The following is an 18,852-nucleotide window of genomic DNA, read 5'->3' as shown; positions in this document are numbered from 1 at the left end:
GGCTTCCTGTTCCTTCTTCAAGTGGCGCAAAATATACTCATTATTCAGCACACCGGGTGCTCCGACAATTTGGTTTTGACCAAGACATCCCTCCAGTTTTTAAGGACGTGGTGCCATCCCTTCCTTCCTTGGATCCTTTCCTGAGGCTGCAGGCCTTTTCTTATTGGTCACGGAGGAGCCCCCAATTTGCAGTGCCTAACTCTCAGAGAGGAGTCTTTGCTTCTAGCGGCTATACCAGTTATTGGAGAAGAGTACAAAAGTCTTTTGTTGATTATGTTGGCTCTGGTACAGTTCGGGAAGCCCCGAATCCTAGCATTGTTTCTGCTCCGACATCCAATAGACGTTTATCCCTTCCTATTGCTGGGATTGTTTCTGCTGCTGCAAGCAGCAAGACTGGGTTCGCAGAGTGGCATGCCTCCAGGGGAGGTTGGGTGGCTTATGGACAGGACTTTCCTGAGACTTGGCTGGGTGATAGTCTCATTATTGGCGCTTCTTCTGGAGTACCCATCAAGAAAGGTGCAATGGAGACAATAAGTGCTGCCACTGCTCCGAGTAAAGGTAAGGACGTCAGGCCGAAGAAAATGAAAGCTGTTGATGTTGGCGAAAGTACAGGGGGTGTGGAGATAGGTTCTGAGGCGAAAAGAAGAAAAACTGGGAAATCTCAAGCACACTTGGCATCTCAGGAAGGCAAGGATGTCAGGGAACCTTTGGTTTCAAGGACCCGGAAGAAGACCAAGGTAGAGTCTTCTTTTTCCCAGGTTCCTGTGACTGCTTCAGTCCATGGTTATTTAGGATCCTCTGGTTTGGTATCCCAGCCTCCTTTAGGACCCTCTGGGCGTACTCGTAGTAAGCAAAAGACTTCCAGAGAATCTGTTGAGAGAGAGAGAAGGGCAAGACTTCTTTCCTTCTTCTCTCTTTTTTTTTGTTGCACTTATTTTTATTTTGCTGACGAGTGATGATTTCCTTTGCAGTCCAAGCGCAAGTCTGATCACAAGAAGGGTAAAAGCCAATCTTCTGGTGATGATGTGGTATGTGTGTCTCCCTTTTTTTTTGTTTTCTCCCTTCTGTTCTGTCATTGTGTTGTTAGCATTTCCCGTTGTTTTTTTTTTTTTTTTTTTTTTACTTGGCGTTGTCTTTTCCTCTTCTTTTTCCTTTAGGTGGAGGTATCCCCTCCTATGACTGGCAAGGCTCTGGGAGAGGAAGCTATCACAGCTCTTTCTGTTGTTTTTCCTGCTGTGGGGAAGGAGTCCCCTACTGGTGGTTCAGCTGAGGAAACCGGGCAACCGATGCAAGATTCCCAGGATTCTCAGGATCCCAAAGTCTCTGGGATCCCTTCATCTCAAAGTCCCCATCTTGAACGTATTCCTAGTCCTATCAGGACTGTGTTTCCTCAATCCTTGTCAGATAAAGGTGCTTTGGGAGATACTCCTTTATCCAAACAAACAGGTAAGCCTTGTTTCCTCAAAATAGCGTTATATCTTTATTTTCTTTTCCAGTTTTTTTTGAGTTCCTCCTTTTCTTTCTCCCTTTTAGGTCAAACCAGTGAGAAATCCGCTCCCAGTGTTGCCTCTTCTTTAGAATCAGACAGCTCAGAAGGTGAGTGCGAGCTGCTCCCATTGTGTTTTCTTTTCTTTTCTTTCCTTCCCTTCGCCCTTCTCTTTCCTTTTCTTTTATGGCGAAGCCCCCTGCATCTATTCTTTCCTTTAGCCATTTTGCCATTGGTCCTTCACCTTTTCTTCAACTTGCCTTATGTTCTTTCCCAGAATCCTCGGGGAAGTCAGGGGATCAGGAAGAAGAGGCTCTGCCCCAAGAAGCCGGAACTGGTTTGTCCTTCTTTTCTTTTTCTTTTTTTCTCTTTTTTTTTTTAAGAATAAATCTGTTCTTCCTTTTCTTTTCTTTTTGAATATTGATACAGGCTTTGCAGGTTCTGAGCCTGTTATCCCTGAAGGAATTGTGAGACCTGTTCAAGTTGCTGACCTTCATCCAGAGCGAAAGGCTGCAAGTCCCCCTGTCTCTGCAAGTGGTGACACAGTGATGGGGGATGCCTCGAAAGTGGCTGCCTCAGATCTTGATTCAGGGCTTTCCTCCTTCCTGGCTCGCTTTGATCTCTTGGAATTTAACAGTCTTCCCGCCAGCCACTTCCATGTTTTTGGGTCTTCTTATGGCAACTTCCTGCGCTTCTCTGTTCCTGTGGAAGGCCTGCCGCTGCTAGAGAGTCTGTTCAAGAGTCACGGGGATTTCACCAGTGGCTTCAGGGGAGGCATCTTTCTAGGCAATATTTTGATGGAGTTGCTGTGTGCCGTGCTGGTTTCCCTGAGAAATTCCTCTGTAGATTCTTTGTCTGAGGAAAAGCTTCTGGAGTGGAGAGGGGTGGTGCAAGACCTTCTGGAGGCCAAGTTCAATTTGTCTTTTCTGCTGGATCACTTGCGTCTGCTGGCTCATATGCTGTTTCAAAGGCAATCATTCAAGAGTATAGACACTGAGATAGCTGCTGCTGAGGAAGCTTTGGCTCATGCTCACAAGGCTTTACAAGACTTGAAGGTCAAGCGGTAGAGGATCCTTTCTTCTTTGACTATGCCTGTTATTTCTCCGGATGCCTCCCTGTTGGCTGGCCTCATTCCTTAGCTTATTTTAGACTTACATAAACAATTTGGGGTTGTATAAGTTTTTTTTTTGAACATTGCTCTACTCTTTGCTTTCTCTTTTTTTTGTGTTTCAAAACTGCTTCTCATTTCTTAGTATGTGAATCTGCCTTTTTTCTTGGATATATTGCCTTTACTTTCTTATGACTCTTTTCTTTCCTGAGTCCTGGACCATGGTTTCCACAGGCTTCACTGTAAGTTCTGGTCCAGGTACCCGGTAATCTATTGTGCAAGCACTGAACTGGGTACACTGGTATCCTTTCCTATGTATTTTTTTGAGATACGATCCCAGTTCATGAACTTTGACAGGTTCCCCTTTTGCCAAGTGCTAGGCTAGGTATCCTAGATACTTCACTTTTATTCTGTGATCCTAGACCTATGCACTTGGAACTGTTTGTGGGATATCTGAAATTATTTGTGAGGTAGATTCTGGGCCATATGTAAAAGGGTATTACATACTCTCCCCCTTTTTTTTTGACTCAGGTATCCCTCCTTAAATCTATCCAAATTTGGTCTTTGCAGTATTTAAAGAAAGATTCAAATGTTGAAGAAACAGGAACTTCATTAAAGCATGGTCATTTTTAAGGTACAAAGAAAAAATCATTTGGTGCAGTATTGACCACAAAGTGTCAATCTATCACATGTTCCTGAACAAAATTATCTTAGACCAGAATTCATGATAAAAGCTGAAAAAATTAAAAAAGGATAATAATAAAAAAAAACTTAGCAGATAGTGAAGCTGGTAAAAGGATCCTGAGGTACCGGGATCCCCTTGTCCTTATGCATAGTATTGCTTCAGCCATTTCCCATTTATGGGTTCTGTCAGGACTGTCCCATCTTCTTTGGCAAGGTAATAATACCCACTCTCATGAGCTGCATTGATGATGTAGGGTCCTTCCCATTTTGGGGTGAACTTGGAAGGCCCTGGCAGGTTCCTCCTCACGTGCTCCGCCATCCTTAGTACTAATTGTCCCTCAGTGAACACTCTTGGGCGTACTGTTTGTGCATATGCTCTGGTCATTCTTTGCTGGTATCTCCGGTTCCTTTTCTTGGCCAGCTCTCTTTCTTCTTCTACCCCTTCCAGATCTGCTAGCCTCTTTTCATTGTTTGCGTCCTCACTTTCTCCTTGATTTTCCTCCAGAATTACCCTTGGTGTAGGAATGACTAACTCCACGGGGCTGATGGCTTCTGTTCCATAGACCAGGGAGAATGGGGAAAATCCTGTGGCTGTTTTTACAGAGCTTCTACATGCCCAAAGCACATCTGCCAGATGGTCACTCCATTTCCCTCCATACTCGTGCTTCATTTTCTTAAGGATCTTCAACATTACCCTATTAGTAGCCTCAGCTTGGTCGTTTCCTTGTGGGTAATATGGGGTAGATCTTCTATGCTTGATGTGGTATACTTCAGTTAATCCCTTCATATCTTTGTTTATGAATGGGGTTCCATTGTCACTGATCAATCTTCTGGGGATCCCGAACCTTGTAATGATGTGGTCTCGAATGAAATTTGCCACAGCTGCTCCAGTAGCTTTTTTCAAGGGGATGGCCTCTACCCATTTTGTAAAGTACTCCGTGGCTGCCAGGATCCATATATAACCGTTGGATGGAGGGTTTATAGGCCCTATGAGATCGAGCCCCCAAGTATGAAAAGGCCATGGCGTCGTCATATCCTGTAGGACATTTGGATGAGTGTGAATTGCATCTCCCAGGACTTGGCAAGCACGACAAGTTTTGACCAGCTCCTCAGAGTCCCTTTTCATCGTTGGCTAGTAATATCCCAACAACAGTAACTGCTTGTACAGCCTTCTTTTCCCTGGGTGACTTCCATAATCTCCAGAGTGTACCTCTCTGACTACTTCTTTAGCTTCCTTTGGTCCCAGGCACCTGAGGGGATCCCCATGGTATCCCTTTTTGAATAAAATATCATTCTGCAGGAAATACCTGCACGCTAACTTTTTGAGCTTGTGGGCCAGTTTCCTGTCGGTTGGCAAGATCCCCTGAGCCAGGTATCCTATGAAAGGAACCCGCCAATCTTCTGCAATAAACACCGCGTAGCTTTCTTCTTTATCAATTGCCACACGACATTCCTGGCATTTCTCCTGTGTGATTGCTGCTTCCTTGTCCATATCTGGCCAGTAATACCCCATGCGTTGCATCCTTCTGTATAGGCTGACCTTTTCTGCAACTCCACATACTTGGGCGTGTAATTCTTCTAGTTTCGACTTTCCTTCCTTCTCGGTGATACATTTGGACAGTATCCCTCCCGGCAGCCTTCTATACAATTCTCCTTCTATCTAAGTGTAATCCATTAGTTCTTTGATGTTCCCTCTAGGACCTACCTCTTTCATCTTTTCTTTGACTTCGTCCCTCCAGTCCCACTGTTTGGACTCTCCGGGGTACATCCCTTGGAGGATCCTTACAATAGAATGTTCCTGCCTTCCTATTTTTATCAGCGTATCCCTCCCATTAAGCGGTATTTGGGATCCCAGGATGGCGAGCGCATCAGCAAACCTGTTTTCACTTCTTTGAGTGTATTCTATGCTGAAGGTGTGAAATTTCATCTCCAGCCTTTGTGCCCAAGTCCTGTAGGCTGCTAAGCTTTGTTCCCGTAATGCAAAGTCACCTTTCACTTGGGAGACTACAAGATTGGAATCTCCCAACACTCTCATATGTTTCACTCCTATGCTGAGTGCTATATTCAACCCAGTTAAGTATGCCTCATATTCAGCTGCATTATTAGAGCATGAGAAACCAAGCTTGAAAGATAGGGGCATGATATCCCCATCTTCACAGCTTAGTACAATTCCTACCCCATTTGAAGTTGCTGTAGCCGACCCATCAAACCTCATGGTCCATTTCTTCCTTGGGATCTCCACCACTGCTACCTCACCAGGGATTTCTTCGCTCAGCGGGCCTTCCTCCTTTCCTGGGAATTGAGCTAGCAAATCTGCTATGGCCTGACTTTTGACAGCTTTGGGAGTTCTTATACCTATATTATATTGTGAGAGCAACACTAGCCATTGTGCTATCCTTCCTGTGAGAAGGGGCTGGTGCAGGAGCGCTTTTATGGGGTGGGACTTGGTTACCAAGAGGATTTGGTGAGCTGAGAAGTACCTCTTCAACCTTTGGGATGCATAAATGATCACTAGGCAGGCTTTCTCTATTCTGGGGTACCTGGTCTCGGTATCCTTGAGTGTTCTGCTTACATAGTATACAGGCTGCTCATTTCCTTGGTCATCTTCTTGTGCCAGCAAAGCTCCTATTGCCTGAGAGTTTGATGCTAAGTATAGCAACAGAGGTCGCCCACGTACTGGTGCCTGGAGGGTGGGCAGATGATTCATGATGCTCTGAATTCTTTGAAAAGCTTCCTGCTGCTCTGTCCCCCAGATAAATTCATTCCCCTTTTTCAACAGTTTGGATAGGCCTGCGGTAGCTGAGGCTAAACCAGGCACAAATCTCCTAATATAGGAGACCCTTCCCAGGAAGTTTTTGAGTTCCCTTACAGTAGTTGGTCTTCTCATCGTGGTGATAGCTGTGGCCTTGGCTGGGTCCACGCTTATGCCTTTGTGATGTACCAGGAACCCAAGGAACTTTCCAGCAGACACTCCAAAGGCGCACTTCATGGGGTTCATACGTAACTTGTACTTCTTGCATCTTTCAAAGACTTGCTCAAGTACTTGGAAATGTCCTGTTCTGGTTTTTGACTTGACCACAATATCATCTACATAATCTTCCATCTCCTCATGCATCATGTCATGGAAAATGGCTGTCATGGTCCGCTGATATGTAGCCCCCGCATTTTTGAGGCCAAAGGGCATTACAGTGTAGTAAAAGTTCCCAATCGGAGTTCTGAATGCCGTCTTCTCTGCATCTTTGGCTGCCATGCGGATTTGGTTGTATCCACTATACCCATCCATAAATGAGAACATTGAATTTCCTGCAGCTGAATCTACAAAGAGGTCGATATTGGGCAAGGGGAATTCATCTTTAGGACATGCCTTGTTCAAGTTACGAAAGTCTACACAGCAACGGATCTGACCATTTTTCTTCTTCACAGGTACAATGTTGGAAAGCCATTTTGGGTGTTGGATGGGTTTGATAAAACCAGCTGTTAGCAATTTCTTGACCTCTTGAACTATTTGAGCTTCTACCTCAGTGTGGAAGACCCTAGCTGGTTGGACTACTGGCCTCATTCCTGGGTCCACATTAAGAGAATGGACTACCAATCCTGGGTCTAGACCAGGCATCTCATCATAGGTCCATGCAAACACATCTCTGTATTTTTGAAGCAAGGTTACCAGTTGTTCTCTTTCTTGAGCCACCAATTGACTGCTAATGAAGACAGGCTTTCGGGATCCTGGTTCTGTCCCCAAATCTATTTCCTTTAATTCTTCCTCAGGCTGAATCTGGGCCTCCTTAACTGGTTCTTCTGGGATTACTTCTTGGGCCATCATGCATCTTGGTGGTCCGGGACCTTCCTGCACAATGCATTCGGGTCCCGCGCATCTTCACAAACGATAGATCAGTCTTCCCCCAGGTTCCAGCACCACCACACATTCTCGGGATCCTAAAGAGCTGGGCTCCCTCTTTTGTCTTTTTCTTTCTAGAAGGTTCCTCAGGTCACGGGTGCCCCTCCCTCCTTCTTCTTCTTCTAGGATAGGTGCCCCTAGGGTCCCTGGGGCGGGGTTCTCATCATCTGGCTCCAACTCATCATAAAACATTGTTTCTGCAAAGTTCACTTCTCCCTAGCTGAAAGGATTATGGTCGGCAGGGATTCTTATGGGCCTTCCATTCAGCCTCCCTTTAATGCATTGATGGAACGTGGATGGAATAAGGCGATGTTTATGAAGCCACGGGCGTCCCAGCAACACGTGATAAGAAATTTCTGCATTAATCACATGAAACCTTGTCAAAGCTACTATCGACCCTACCCTTAAGGCTAGCTGCACGTATCCTTCTGTTGATTCCACCGATCCTCCAAATCCTGTTATTTCCATGGGAGCCCCCAGGATCCTTCTGTCAACCAAGCCAACAGCTTCCAGGGTACTCAAGGCTATGAGATTGAGTGATGCCCCTGTATCCACCAGTGCTCTTCTGACTTGAACGCCGTTTATGGTGGCCATTAGATAAAGGGGTCTATGGTGGTCTGGGTGCTTAATCTCCATGTCTTCATCAGTGAAGGTTATTGCATTGGTTGTCTCCAGGAAAGCTCGACTAGCATGTGACTCAGCTGTAAAGCATTCCATCCCTGAATCTGCTGCTATGCTCATGAGAGACTCTGTGGCCACCCTTCTTGCTTCTGGTCTGATTCCTAATTGATTGAATAGTGACCTGAACTTAGGATTCTTCTGGAGGGTCCTGACTGTACTCGGGTGGAAGGATCCTTCAGATTCTCCTGCTTCTGCCGGGTTCCCATGTATTACTACTGCTACCACCCCTTTTCCTTTGTGGTTAGGCAAGGGGTTCCTCTGCACTTCCGGCTCCTTCTGAGTGAGCTCCAGGGTTCCTTCTCTCAACTTTTTGTGGAAGAGTCTGCGAAGGGTCCAGCAATCCTTGGTGGAGTGCTTGACATAATTATGGATTCTGCAAAATAAAGGGTTCTTCCTTTCTTCTTCAGTTGGTGGCTTGGACACAGTGAATGGCCTAACAACTCCATCTCCGATCTGTTTGTCTAGGACATGACTTAACTCCTCAGCTGTACATGGGATCACTGGTGGTTCCTCGAACACCTTCCCGTCTGATCTCTTCCTTTTCTCTCCTACTGATGCTGTCATAGCTTGGGATGCGGGCAGCCTTTTTGTCCTTATGGTTTGCGCCGTCCTTCTGGTTCTTTGTAACAGGTCAGCAAATTGCGCGATACATAGGTTTTCAAGGTTGAGCCTATAATCAAAAAGCATGTTGGCTATACAGGTTTCCACGAGCTCATTTTCTTCATGGTCCCCATAGCAGTCTAGGGACACATCTTCAAATCTTTTGATGAATTGAACAGGATCTTCTCCAGGTCTCTGCCTCACCATTTGTAGATTCTGGAAAGTGATTTTGTCTTCACCAGGGTAATATTTGGCGCAGAATTTCTCCATCATCTTATCCCAGGTTTTGATGGACCCGGGTCTCAGCGTGGTGTACCAAGTGTATGCCCTATCCACTAAGGATTTGGCGAATTCTCTCAGACATAATTCTCTGTCTCCTGCATAGGGGCCCATAGTGTGGACAAACCTACTCACATGTTCCACAGCACTCCCGTTCCTCCCATCGAAAGGATGGAACTTTGGGGGTTCGTACCCCTTAGGGTATGGTTTGCCAAGAAGTTCTGGAGGGAACGGGGGATCCCGAGAGAATTGCTTGGGGATCCCTGAGTGTTTTTCCCTTTCTTGCTCCAGGAGGGCATTGACATCTACCAGTGTCAAGTACTGAGGGTTGGCTCTTCCTTCCACTGCTGACCCTCCTTCTGGCTGCGTCCCATCTTGGTGCCCAGTAGGGGGAACATTGTCTCTTATTTCCTGTGTCCTGCCCTCTTTGAGAAGACGAACCTCTTGCTCCAGATCCTTTAACATTGCTGTCATCCTGGCCATGAGGTCTGGTTCCTGCCTTGCGTGTCTTTGTTCTGACACAACCTCCTGTTCTACCAAGGGTATCCCACCTCCTTGCCTGGAAGCTACCTCGTTTTCTCCTACAGGCTCAGAGGCCGTAGGTGGCACATTAGTTCCTTTGCTGTTTCTTTGTCTTGGAGGCATTCTCTATGAAGGGGTTGCTTCTTCCTTCTTCTTTGCCCAGTCCCCAGCGGAGTCGCCAAAATGTGAGAGTGCCTTTTTTTTCGTGAAACTCAGGCCCAAGGATCCTAGGCCTAAATGAAAAGGAGGATTTGGTGGACCAGGCCTTGACTCACCGCAGCTAACGAGCTGTTTAAGAATCAAGTGAAATGCAGAGAATACTCCTGACAATACAAACAAAATGACAAACAAGGATATCGTAGAATGCCAAAAATTAACAAGGTAAATTCAGGAGGAAAGAAAAACAGGATTAACTAAGCGATAAAAATTAGTGCTGTGGGGATCCTGGGAAATATGAAGCAAAGTTTCATTAATGCATTGTTTGTTTGATTATAGAAAGCTCACTAGGACGTGCTACAAGGTTCAATCAAGCTCAAAAATTGCAGTCTTGAATGACTATTTCAGCCTTCAAAACTTGCAAAGTTTGATTCTCGTTGAATCCGAGTATGTGCAATAGTGGCTTTTACAGGATACCGGGAAGCAATATTTTGTTTTCCCTTAATATTTTCTCTTCACTCTTGATTTTCTCTGATAGTTCTTTTTCTAGAGAATTTCTTCTTTCTTTCTCACTTTTTTTCGCTGCCCCTTCTTCGCAACCCATCCCCTCCTTTTATAATGGAGTTTTCCAGGCTTCCCGGGGAACCATTGGTTCCCCTGTTTTGTTCTTTTGCGAACAGAGTATGTCTTGTCCCTGTTGTCTCGGTAAGTCCCTTTTCCGTTTCTTCTCATTCTTTCCTTCTCTCAGTTCTGATTCTTTTGAAAGCTTCTGGTTGGCCATCTTCTTTGGGAGTGCTGAGGTATGCCCTTCTCGGCATCCTCACTTCTGGCGCCTTCTATCTTTCCTATTTGGGCGGAATCCTGTTCTGCCTTTTTAAAAATCGTTTGTTATCATTCTTCTTCCCTGTCTTGGTTCCCCGAGGCCTCTTCTGTCTGTGCCATGAGAGGTCACTCGCGCTCTTTTTTACTTTTGTTTTCTTGTTTTCTTTTTTTTCTGTCTTCTTTCTATCGAGCTGTCCCAGTCTTCCTTTTTTTCTTTGTGCCTGAAGGGATCTGCGCCTATTGATAGTTCCTGAGGATCCTTGCTTCTTATACTTTGCCGTGGTCTTCTCTCTTTTTTTTTTTTGGATGCTTCTCTTTTCTGGGCTTCGGGATCCTCTGGGTTTTTCTTTTATTCCCTCATGGGTCTCCTGTATAATCCCTTTGGACTTAGCTTGAGTTTTCCTTCTGGGCTTAACTCATTCTTTTTGGGCTTAACTTATTCTTCTTGGGCTTATTTTACTATGATCTTTTTCAGACCTCAACAAACATTAACCTTCAAAGCTTCACAAGTGCCTAGGTAGATCCTCCCTTTGTACGGTAACAACCCATTCTGTAGAGAATAACCTTTAGGAGTAGCCTGCCTTGAACTAAAGGCTTGTAGAATACCTTGCACCTGCTGATCTGTGGCATAGCTTGTTTTGGGATCACTCAACTAAGTTGGGGAAGGAAAGGAAAGCATACACAAAACACCCCCTTGAAAGTATAACTCATCTTCATAATTAAGATGAGCAGATTCAGCCATATCAGAAGGCCCAGCAGCAGCCAAATCCACCTCAGTTTCAACTTTTTTGGAAAATGCATCAGCAACAAGGTTATCCTTATCCTTTTTATATTGGACCACAAATGCATATCCCAATAATTTGGCAAATCATTTCTGTTGAGTAGGATTACCAATTTTCTGCTCCAGTATGTACTTAAGACTTTGTTGATTAGTTCTAACAATGAAGGGACTACCAACCAAGTAAGCTCTCGACCTTTTGACAGCAATAACCAGAGCTAATAACTCCCTTTCATAGGTAGATAGGCCCAAATTCCTACCTTTGAGAGCTTGGCTATGGAAGGCAATAGGCTTGTCTTGCTACATCAAAACTACTCCCAGCCCTTTGCCTAAATGGCTTATCAAAATTTGGAAGAGCTAACATAGGTGGTTGAACCATGGCAGCCTTCAATTGCTGGAAAGCTTGCTCAGCCTCCTCAAATGCAGCCTTCTTCAATAATGCAGTTAAGGGAGCAGCAATCTGTCCATATCCCTTAACAAATTTTCTATAATAACCTGTGTGCCCCAAAAACCCTCTTAAGGACTTAAGATCAGTAGGGGTAGACCACTGCTGCATGGCAACAGTGTTCTTAGGATCAGTGTGAACCCCAGCACCAGCGATGACATGCCCTAGGTACTCCACTTCATTACAAGTAAATTTGCATTTGGACCTTTTTGCATACAGTTTATTTAAGGCCAAAACCTCTAAAACAGATCTCAGATGAGTTACATGCTCAGACAAAGAAGTGTTATAAACCAAGATATCATAAGAAAAAAAGGGATAATTACACATAACCCACCTGTGGTTTGGGCGAAAATCACTTTGCCTACCCGTAGTTTGAAAAGTATCACTTAACCCACCTGAGGTATGTTTTCGTCACTTCCCGTAACCCACCTCGGTCTCTGCCGTTACAAAAACACCTTTTAACCCCAAAACAGAACATAACGCGAATCAAAACACCCAAAACTCAAACACTTTTCAAGAGAGAGAACTAAGGTGAGATCAGCTTGTTCTTCGTGGTTTGGAGCGTCTGGAGGGAGAGAAAACACTTGTTTTGCATCATTGAAGCTAGGCAAGGTATGTGTGACTGCTGTTTATCGCGACCCACCCACGTATTTGTGTCTGTTCTTGATTTAGGGTTTCAGATTTTGTTCAAGTGTAAACTTATTGTGTGAAAGTCTAAATTTGTACTTCCCAGGAATCGTGTTATGTTGATATGTCTTCATCAAGTGGTAATTTCTCGGGTTCATGTGGACATATGTGCAATGAGCAGACTTGTGTTTTGAGAACAAGTGGGTCAGCCCCCAAGTTCACTTCTTCTAGTTTTTTCTTTGGTAGGATTTATGCATTCCTTTCCGTATCCATAAGTTTCTCCAGGACCTTCATAAGCAGTATATTAACCTTCCTCCTTCTTTCTTTTTCTGTCCAAGGGATCCCTCAAACCATGGGCATTGCTTCCTTCTTCTAGGATGGGAACCCCTCGGGATCCTGGAGATGGGAAATTCTGACTCATCGTATCCCCAGGTTCCTCCAGGATCTCTTCCTAGGCTATCACGTAAGATGGTGGTCCGAGATCCTCTTGTAGGCTACATTCAGGTCCCGCGTGCCTTCATAAGCAATATTCTGCTTTCCCTCCAGGTTTCTTCTTCTTCTGCGATAGGAACCCCCGAGATCCCAAATATGGGAGCTCCCCGAGATCCTAACAATGAGATATTCTTCAGCTGGAGCCGATTCATCATAAAGTATATTTTTCACAAAGTTTACTTTGTGCTGGATGAAATGACTAAGATTGGCAGTGACTTTTGTGGGGTTCCCATTCAATCCCTCTTTCACGTACTAGTGATACATTGAGAGGATTAGGCAATAGTTGTGGTGTCATGGTTGGCCTTTAGAGCTAGTTGTAGGTGTCTTCCAGCGGTCTCTGTATCTCCTCCAAATCTTGTTATTTCCATAGGTGAGCCCAATTATTGAGCTGTAAGAAATGATAGATGTATTGTATAGTTGTTGAGCTTTCAATAATGTTGATTTTGCTACTGACTTGCAATATAGTGTTTCTATTGATTTTCTTCAAAATATATTTAAGGTCCACTGCATAATAGGCTTTAGCCCCCGAGACATGAGGCGGTTGTTGATTCATGCTTGATCCACCTTCTCTTGATGCTATTATGGAACTTCTATCCATTTTCCGGATGCCTCCATTTTTTTTTCACAACCATTTTACTTTGCTGGATTCGTGGAAATACTTCGCCTTTGCTGGAACTAACAATCTTTTAGGCTTTGTTGAAATTGAGGGTGTACTTAGCCTTGCTGGAATTAAGGATCTCCTCAACTTTGTTGGGATCAAGGATCTCCCAAGCTTTACTTTCCTGGAGTTAAGGATCTCTTAGACTTTGCTGGAATTAAGGATGTACTCAGTCTTGCTGGAATAAAGGATCTCCTCAGATTTGTTGGAACCAAGGATTTCTTAGGCTTTGCTGGGATCAAGGATCTCCCAGGCTTTGCTTTCCAGTCAAGGATCTCTTAGACTTTGCTGGAATTAAGAATGTACTCAGTCTTGCTGGAATAAAGGATCTCCTCAGCTTTGTTGGGATCAAGGATCTCCTCAACTTTGTTGGGATCAAGGATCTCCCAGGCTTTGTTAGGATCAAGGATCTCCCAAGCTTTGCTTTCCTGGAGTCAAGGATCTCCTAGACTTTGCTGGAATTAAGGATGTGCTCAGCCTTGCTGGAATAAAGGATCTCCTCAGATTTGTTGGAACCAAGGATTTCTTAGGCTTTGTTGGGATCAAGGATCTCCCAGGCTTTGCTTTCCTGGAGTCAAGGATCTCTTAGACTTTGCTGGAATTAAGAATGTACTCAGCCTTGCTGGAATAAAGGATCTCCTCAGTTTTGTTGGAATCAAGGATCTCCTCAGCTTTGTTGGGATCAAGGATCTCCCAGGCTTTGTTGGGATCAAGGATCTCCCAAGCTTTGCTTTCCTGGAGTCAAGGATCTCCTAGACTTTGCTGGAATTAAGGATGTGCTCAGCCTTGCTGGAATTAAGGATGTGCTCAGCCTTGCTGGAATTAAGGATCTCCTCAGATTTGTTCGAACCAAGGATTTCTTAGGCTTTGCTGGGATCAAGGATCTCCCAGGCTTTTCTTTCCTGGAGTCAAGGATCTCTTAGACTTTGCCGGAATTAAGAATGTACTCAGCCTTGCTAGAATAAAGGATCTCCTCAACTTTGTTGGAACCAAGGATTTCTTAGGCTTTGTTGGGATCAAGGATCTCCAAGGCTTTGCTGGGATCATGGAACTACTCCATTTTGCTAAACCCGTGGGTGGAGCCAAGGAACTTGTCCATTTTGTTAACCTACGCCATATGATATTATTATCAAGTTGCTGCAAAATTATTTAGCCCCACAACGTGAGGAAATTGCTTTGCTATGTAATTTACATTTCATCAAATCTCTTTGATTCACTTATTTCTCTTTCTTCTTTTTCTTTTTAAACAAATGAAACAATATCATGAATTTTTTTTTAAAAGAAAGAATACATTAGCCCCCAAATGTGGGGCCATTTCTCTATTATGTAGCTCATACAATCTTCATTTCATCAATATATTTTATTTATTCACTTCTCCATTTTTCTTTAAAGTAATGAGACAATATTATAATTGTTTAAATATTACTACATGACCCCCTGTTTTTCTTTTAAAAAGCAGGGTAATGATCTATTATGTTCAAATTGTAAAGCAGAGAAAATAATAACGCATAAAACTTATCTTGTGTTGGGAAATTCCCCAAAATTCCATATAGAGTCTCTCGGTAGAACGTTCGTTGGAGGAACCCACACTTTTGGGATCTTGATGTTGAACGCACTAAGAGGAACCTTCCTTCCTCTAGGTGTTTCCTAGCTTTGGAGCCATGCTTGCGAAGGGACTACTTTTTCCCTCTCCTTTTTCCCAATCCCCAGCGGAGTCGCCAAAATGTGAGAGTGCTTTTTTCTTTAGCACACAGGCCCAAGGATCCTGGGCCAAATAGTTGTGTTTTGGTGGACTGGGCTTGGTTCACCGCAGCTAAATGGGGGCTGATTACGAACCAAGTTGTGCGCAAGTCACATAAATCTACTCAAGGCAAAAATGCGATTCCTCCTAAGCAATAAAATACCATTATAAATGTTTTAGTATCATAAAATGACCCTTTACTCTTACAAAATAAGTAAAATAGATGTTCATAATATTCACAATGAGAAAGAGATTGAAATAGAATATTTAAGGCTTATCTTTTATCGTATAAACATTTTAAAGAATTCCTTCACTTGGTACCCCGGGCGTACTGTCGTGGGATCCCGAGACATATTGTCGTGGGATCCCGGGGCGTATTAGGCCTGTAAGAACCCAGAATCTCTGGTTCTCTGCACTATACAATCTTTCTCCATGCTTGTTATGCAATGGAGTTTTGTCCTTTCCTTTTACCTCTATAAGTCCTACACAAGAACAACTATACAATGCACACATCTTCAAATAATTGTTAGTTTCTTAGATTAGGATATATATATATATATATATATATATATTAATACATATACATATATGTAAATGAATTTCATGAGAATGATTCAGCCACGAGGATCCTGGCCCCAATTCTCACAGACTTATGCTTTTGCACAAGACTTGTGGGATTTGGAACTCAAGTCTGAGTGGCTTTGCTTGGGTAGGGACTCAGCTTTACAAGCAAGAATATATATGTATTGAGCAGCAAGAAGCAGTAAAGAAATATGCAAAATAATTGTTAGAAATTCTTAAATCAATATGAGATATTTCATTATTTTTCTTGATTGTGGATTACAAATGTGCTCACTAAGACGTGATATAAGGTTCAAATAAGCTCAAAAATTACAGACTTTGATGGCTATTTAAGCCTCTAAGACTTGCAAAGTTTGAATCTTTTTGAATCCAAGTATGTGCTATAGTGGCTGTTTCTGGGATACCGGGAGACATTCCTCTATTTTTCTTAAATTTTACAGAGTTCTAATGACTCCGTTATGATATTCTTCCTACTGAAAATCCTCCCCTTTTATAATGGAGTTTTTGGTCCTCCCGGGGAACCGTTGGTTCTCCTGTTTTACCCTTTTACAAACAGAGCACGTCTTGTATCCATTATCTTGGTAAGTCCCATTTCCGTTTTTTCTCATTCTTTCCTTCTTTCAGCTCTGATTCTTTTGAAAGTTCCTGGTTGGCCATCTTCTTTGGGATGTGCTGAGGTATGCCCTTCTCGGCATCCCCGTTTCTGGCGTTTTCCACTTTTCCCTTTTCTTTCCCATCCGAGCGGAATCCTGCTCTGCCATTTTGAAAGCCACTTGTTATCATTCTTTCTTCTATGCTTCTCCGTTTTGGTTCCTCGAGGCTTTTTCTGTCTGTGCCATGAGAGGTCGCTGGGTTATACTGGCGTTTGTGTTCTTTTTCTGCTTTTGTTTCTTGTTTCCTTCTTCTGTCTTTTTCTATCGAGCTGTCCTAGTCTTCCTTTGTCTTTGTGCCTGAAGGGGTCTGCGCCTCTTGAAGGTTCCTGAGGATCCTTGCTTCTTATCCCTTGCCGTGATCCTCTTTTTTTTGGATGCTTCTTTGTCTGGGCTTCAGGATCCCCTGGGCTTTTTTATTCCTTCATGGGTTTCCTACATCTGTTACTTTGGGCTTAGCTTGATTTTTCCTTTTGGGATTGACTTATCCTTTTGGGCTTGACTTATTCTTTTGGGCTTCCTTCACTATGATCCTTTTTAGACCTCAACAGTCCTAAGTGTCCTTTCTTTGTTTGGATTGATAACCCAATCTGTCCTTGTGGGAATGAAATTGCACCTTTGGCTCTAGAGAAGATGTCTAGGCTTCAGAGTGCTCTCCAACTTGCCAATGAGAGGGAAATGACAGCTCTGGAAACGACAGAAGAAGCTAGGAAAATGGCAGAAAAGGCTCTTGAAGAGGAAGCCAAAGCCAATGAGAGGGAGAGAAAGGCTCGAGTTGCCTGTGCAAAAACTAAGGAAAAAGCCATGTTTGCTGAAGAGAAGCAGAGAATGTGGAAGTCTGCATGCATTTTGTCATGGATCTTTTTTGTTATTGTTATGTTGTTGTGTTTTGGCTCAATTGAGTTCTCTGGAGTGAAGAGACCTAGATTGTTGCCCTGAAATAGTTAATTGGTTAGTAGAGATAGTTATGACAATGGTGTTAATAAATTTGTATTGTAATAGCACTACCCTACTGATGTAATATTTTGATGTGTCAATGAATGGAGAATTGGTCAATTATTGAGTATTTTGTGCATATCATAACAACCATTCAATGGAAGAAATATTGATCATGCCACTAGTCTGTGGGCATATAATGAAAGAAGTATTGGTCAATTATCAATGATCTGTGCATACCATAACAACCATTCCACAATAAAAACTTCCATACACTATATTGGAAAAATATACTTGGACACAATCTGTAGTAGCAATAAATAAACTTCCATATAATTTGGTTTGGACAAATATTGTTCCATACAGTTACCTGCGCATACCATAACAACCATTCCACAATAACAACTTCCAAAGAATCTATATTGGAAAAATCTACTTGGACACAATCTGTAGTAGCAATAAATAAACTTTCATATAATCTAGTTTGGACAAATATTGTTCCATACAAACTGTAATACCACAACTTCCATATAACAATCTGGAGTGTATTGTACCTTAATTACAAAAAAGCACATTCCAAGGCTAGCTACATATATATATATATACACATCTATACACATACATATAATTGCTCAAAACAAGGTGATTGTTTTTTACACTAATTGATAATTACAAAAAGCCAACAGTGGTCTTCACAAAAAAACAAAAAGGCCCACATGTTCCCACTAGCTTTACTCCCAATGCTGGTATGCGTACCCACTAGCTTCATTCATTTTTTGTCTTTACTCTTTCCTCTTTCCACCCACTGAATTCATTTTTGGTGGCCTTTGTGCAGCAAGCTGTCCTCTAGTCCTCACACCACCAGTGCTCCTATTTGCATGTGAAGGCTACAAAATAAAAAATAGATCTACTTGATAAAAAATATCCCAGTCTACACAACCATCCAGGAAAGAGAAAGAGGTCACTCAACTAAGTTACCTGTGAAGAACTTAGTATCCCAGGTCTCCCTAGGTGTGTGAAACTCTGGCTGTGAGGAAGAGAACCATCCTGTACTCTTGTGAGATGGCCTAGGTTGATTTCCTTACTGTGAGGATGAAGGCTGAGTGGTAGACATCATGTTGTAGGTCTGGGTAGACTGCTGGGATGGTGGCTGGGGTGCAGGCTGAGGTGCAGGCTGAGGTGCAGGCACCCCTCCCTTTGCCTGCAACAAAACCCAGTTTCAATACAGTGTTTATTGTAAGTTTAAAAACAAGTTTTTTTTTTTTTTTTTTTGCCATTTGAATCCTAATTACTTATAGCTTTTTCTCTTTGAAGTCTCTGTCTCCACTGCCATGGTGTCTCCCCAGTGATGCTAGCCTTGCACCCTCTTGAGTTATGCCTTTCTTTTTTGCATTTCCCACATCTTACAAGTCTGTTTAGCCTACTTGCTTTGTAAGGGTTCCTAGGCTCATCAGAAGCCCTCTTTCTTTGCTTGGGTGGTCTACCTGGTGGTTTGTATATGTGAGGTGCCAGGGGAGCAGGTTGTCCAGTCTCAGCCTTTTCTGACTAGCCAGGCATGGGAGGAAGTACCTCCTTGTATATCTCCATGTAAGTTTCTTTGAAGTAGCATGGGTGGGTATGGTCTTTTGGTGTCTCAATGTTTATATAAATGGCTATTATGGCATGTTTGCAGGGAATGCCATTTAAATCCCAAGACCTACAACTACATGT

The 18,852-nt window shown here is 43.2% G+C and overlaps 2 protein-coding genes across 2 annotated transcripts; one reads left to right on the top strand and one right to left on the bottom strand.

Annotated features, from left to right (window-relative positions):
* Positions 1–1,704: 1,704 nt before the first annotated feature.
* On the top strand, positions 1,705–11,233 carry LOC126708318 (uncharacterized). The gene is made up of 3 exons (XM_050408115.1): positions 1,705–1,823; positions 1,925–2,447; positions 11,167–11,233. Exons 2-3 carry the CDS (start codon positions 2,035–2,037, stop codon positions 11,231–11,233), a joined length of 480 nt encoding a protein of 159 aa, XP_050264072.1. The 5' UTR covers positions 1,705–1,823; positions 1,925–2,034.
* Positions 11,234–11,285: 52 nt separating this feature from the next.
* Positions 11,286–12,504, bottom strand: LOC126708317 (uncharacterized mitochondrial protein AtMg00860-like). Its single transcript, XM_050408114.1, has 2 exons — positions 12,393–12,504; positions 11,286–11,695 (listed from the first exon to the last, which is right to left on the bottom strand). The coding sequence occupies exons 1-2, from the start codon at positions 12,502–12,504 to the stop codon at positions 11,286–11,288; spliced, it is 522 nt and encodes a 173-aa protein (XP_050264071.1).
* Between the last annotated feature and the right edge of the window lie 6,348 nt (positions 12,505–18,852).

This window comes from Quercus robur, chromosome 12 (genome assembly GCF_932294415.1).
Source record: "Quercus robur chromosome 12, dhQueRobu3.1, whole genome shotgun sequence".
NCBI lineage: Eukaryota > Viridiplantae > Streptophyta > Magnoliopsida > Fagales > Fagaceae > Quercus > Quercus robur.
This window is presented reverse-complemented; position numbering and strand designations above follow the sequence as displayed.